Source organism: Branchiostoma belcheri, unplaced genomic scaffold (genome assembly GCF_001625305.1).
Source record: "Branchiostoma belcheri isolate BF01 breed outbred unplaced genomic scaffold, Haploidv18h27 scaffold45, whole genome shotgun sequence".
NCBI classification, from domain to species: Eukaryota; Metazoa; Chordata; class Leptocardii; order Amphioxiformes; family Branchiostomatidae; genus Branchiostoma; species Branchiostoma belcheri.
Window position 1 is genome coordinate 2,618,587 of NW_017804076.1, and position 2,921 is coordinate 2,621,507.

At 44.1% G+C, this 2,921-nt stretch overlaps 1 protein-coding gene across 1 annotated transcript in view; it reads right to left on the reverse strand.

Moving 5' to 3' along the window:
- Positions 1 to 333: 333 nt before the first annotated feature.
- Positions 334 to 2,921, reverse strand: part of LOC109478683 (mucin-5AC-like) — a 33,482-nt gene continuing 30,894 nt past the window's right edge. Inside the window, exons 56-60 of the mRNA XM_019780350.1 lie at positions 2,355 to 2,515; positions 1,791 to 1,928; positions 1,348 to 1,492; positions 437 to 1,012; positions 334 to 350 (exon numbers count right to left, since the gene is read on the reverse strand). Of these exons, the coding sequence (XP_019635909.1) occupies positions 334 to 350; positions 437 to 1,012; positions 1,348 to 1,492; positions 1,791 to 1,928; positions 2,355 to 2,515 (1,037 nt within the window). The remainder of the gene's footprint in view (positions 351 to 436; positions 1,013 to 1,347; positions 1,493 to 1,790; positions 1,929 to 2,354; positions 2,516 to 2,921) is intronic.

Here is a 2,921-nt window from a genome sequence, read left to right on the forward strand (position 1 = left end):
TGGGTTCTTGCAGGTGGATGCAGCAGTTACAGCAGAAATGGTCTCGAAGTCTCCACCCTCCACAGGGGTTGGGTAGTTGGTGTTCACATATGGAGCCCAAACAATACAGTCTGGAAATACAGCCAAAACATTTCAATGCTGCTCAGGCAAACTTACAAGGGATATAGATTGTTTCCATGTAAGTTGATACAGCGATTGATACAGGACAACAAGGTCCAGTAAGTATGGCCCGCCTCAGCAGTAGCTGATATGCGGTGGAGCGGTAGGTAGGTAGGTAGTAAGTATTCATTTTTGCAAATTTTGGATACTTAGAATGTTTTCTTAGCAAATCAATCAATCAAACAGACAAACTGAAATGCACAAAGTACAATGTATAGTGATAGATTGTACAGGTATACTTCTTTAAAAGAAAATATGGCTAGTAGGTAGTGCATACCCTCATATGGCAGTGTGCTGACCACGGTAGCAGTAGACTGTGGTGTGCCAAGAGTAGTGGTGTCAGTGATGATAGCTGTCTGGGTAACACCAGCAGTTGTGGTGGCAGTGGTCACTGGCTTGTCAGTGATGATGCCAGCAGTTGTGGTGGCTGTGCCAAGGGTGGTGGTGTCAGTGATGATAGCTGTTTGGGTAACACCAGCAGTTGTGGTGGCAGTGGTCACTGGCTTGTCAGTGATGATGGAGGTCTGGGTGGTACCAGCAGTTGGGGCAGTAGCGATGGTGGTGGTCACTGGCTTGTCGGTGACAATGGAGGTCTGGGTGGTACCAGCAGTTGGGGCAGTAGCGATGGTGGTGGTCACTGGCTTGTCTGTGACAATGGAGGTCTGGGTGGTACCAGCAGTTGGGGCAGTAGCGATGGTGGTGGTCACTGGCTTGTCTGTGACAATGGAGGTCTGGGTGGTACCAGCAGTTGGGGCAGTAGCGATGGTGGTGGTCACTGGCTTGTCGGTGAACACTGATGTCTGGGTAGTGCCAGCTGTTGTGGTGGTGCTGGCAATGGTGGTGGTTGTTGGTTCTGAAAAAGAAGAAACTTTAAGAAAACATAGTTCGACATTTCATAATGCTAGAAGCAGGCATCAAAAACATTTAAATTGAGAAGTTTTGTGATTATTTTGTTCAAGAAACTTTATGGCCAAAAGAAATCTAAGCCACATTTCTTCTGAACATACATCAATAATTCTCAAATTTCAAAGGTGTTATGACAAAGGTTTTAAGATGGCATTTTGTCTATTTGCTTTTCTTATCAAGTCCCTTGCAAAGCAATACAGTTTTATGGCGAACAAATGTAATGTTTCTGATCACTTCAAACATGGGATTTCAGCAAGCCAAGATTTGAAACCATGAACACACCAGCACATCCCAGGATCTCGACCCTCATGGACGGCCACTCGTGCCAGGTGATGGGCTGGATACGGATGTACTCAGCGTAGATCGGGTTGTTCAGGTCAAACAGCTGACGGTTGGGTGTGTTCTCATCGGAGTTGGCTGGGAAGACCTGGAAAGGAAACGGAGGTTTAACATCATTAGCTACTATGGCTTCATCACATGAAGATGTTGGGACTTAATGACATCAAGGTACATCATGTCAACCTGGTTTTCTAATTTCTGATGAAGTGGTCATTAATGTATAACACAAAAATTCCCATTATTTTTTGCAAGTAAAATTCTCATTGTTTTTTGCATGTAAAAGAAAATTATTATTGTTCCAGACAATCAAGAAAGGGACCTGTCTTAACTTTACACAATTGTGCAAAGAGCCACATAAGTGTTCAGAAGAATGACAGTTGTCACACCTGTGGTGTTCCAGCAGGGCTGTTGTAGTACTGCCAGGTCTGGCCGTTGACACTGTACATGATCTTGTAGGAGGTGACCCACTGGTCAGCAGTCACGCTGTCCCTACCCTGGGTGATCAGACCGGTGATCTGGGTAGGCTGTGGGAACAAACACAACAATGTTACTGCCATCTGTCGATAAGGCTTTGAAATGTTACAAAAAAGGTAGACAATACATTGTATACTTTTGTAGGGTTGATGACCCACCCTGAGTGGACTAGGTCGTTTATGAGCGAGGTGGTTATAGGAAAATGGGTCATTAATGTTATTATCATATAGTATGTAACTATTTTAAGTTTTGTAAGTCAAACATATCATGTGCCTGTCCTTTTGATTGTTTTACATTGTTTTATAAATTAGGTTCACCTGCAGCCATTGGAATGCATGTTCCATTTAGGTCATTGAAACAGAACGTGTGTTCCATTTTGGGGAACCCGTGGTACGAGCAAAATTGTTTTCAGCACCATTTTCTTCAATAAACCAATCAATCCTTCATAATTTCATGGCAGTAGGATGTATACTGACCTGGCCCAAGTTGATCTCGATCCACTGACTCTGGTCGTTGACGGCAGGCACCCAGCCACCGGCACTGGTCGGGGACTCGGGGGTGTTGAGACGGCCGCTGTCGGCGCCGGATGTCGGGAGCAGCTGGCTGGACACGCTGATCATGTTGGTAGAGATCAGGCCTGCGGAAATAAGAAAACACGAAAACAGTTGTCAGCATATTCATACTGGAAAGTGTCATCAGAGACTTGTGGAGCCTTTATAATCACATGTACAATGTATTATATGCTTTTGTAAATTATCAATGTTACCTGTTACCTCATTATCACTTTAACTGTTACCTAAGTGGTCATTGGTATAGCATGAAAGCCTTCACTTGATGTATCAGGCCTGCAGTCAAACCTGTGCAAGTGACCATCTCTACATAAAAGACCACCTGGCCAATGTGACCACTTTTAGGAGTCCCATGTCCCATTGACACAAGTATTAAGAATCCTGTCTTAGAGACCATCTATCCACCAGATTTTATCGTCCTCTGTGCGGTCTTGTGCGAAGTTTTTACTATAAACTTAAACAATAAAGATGTAT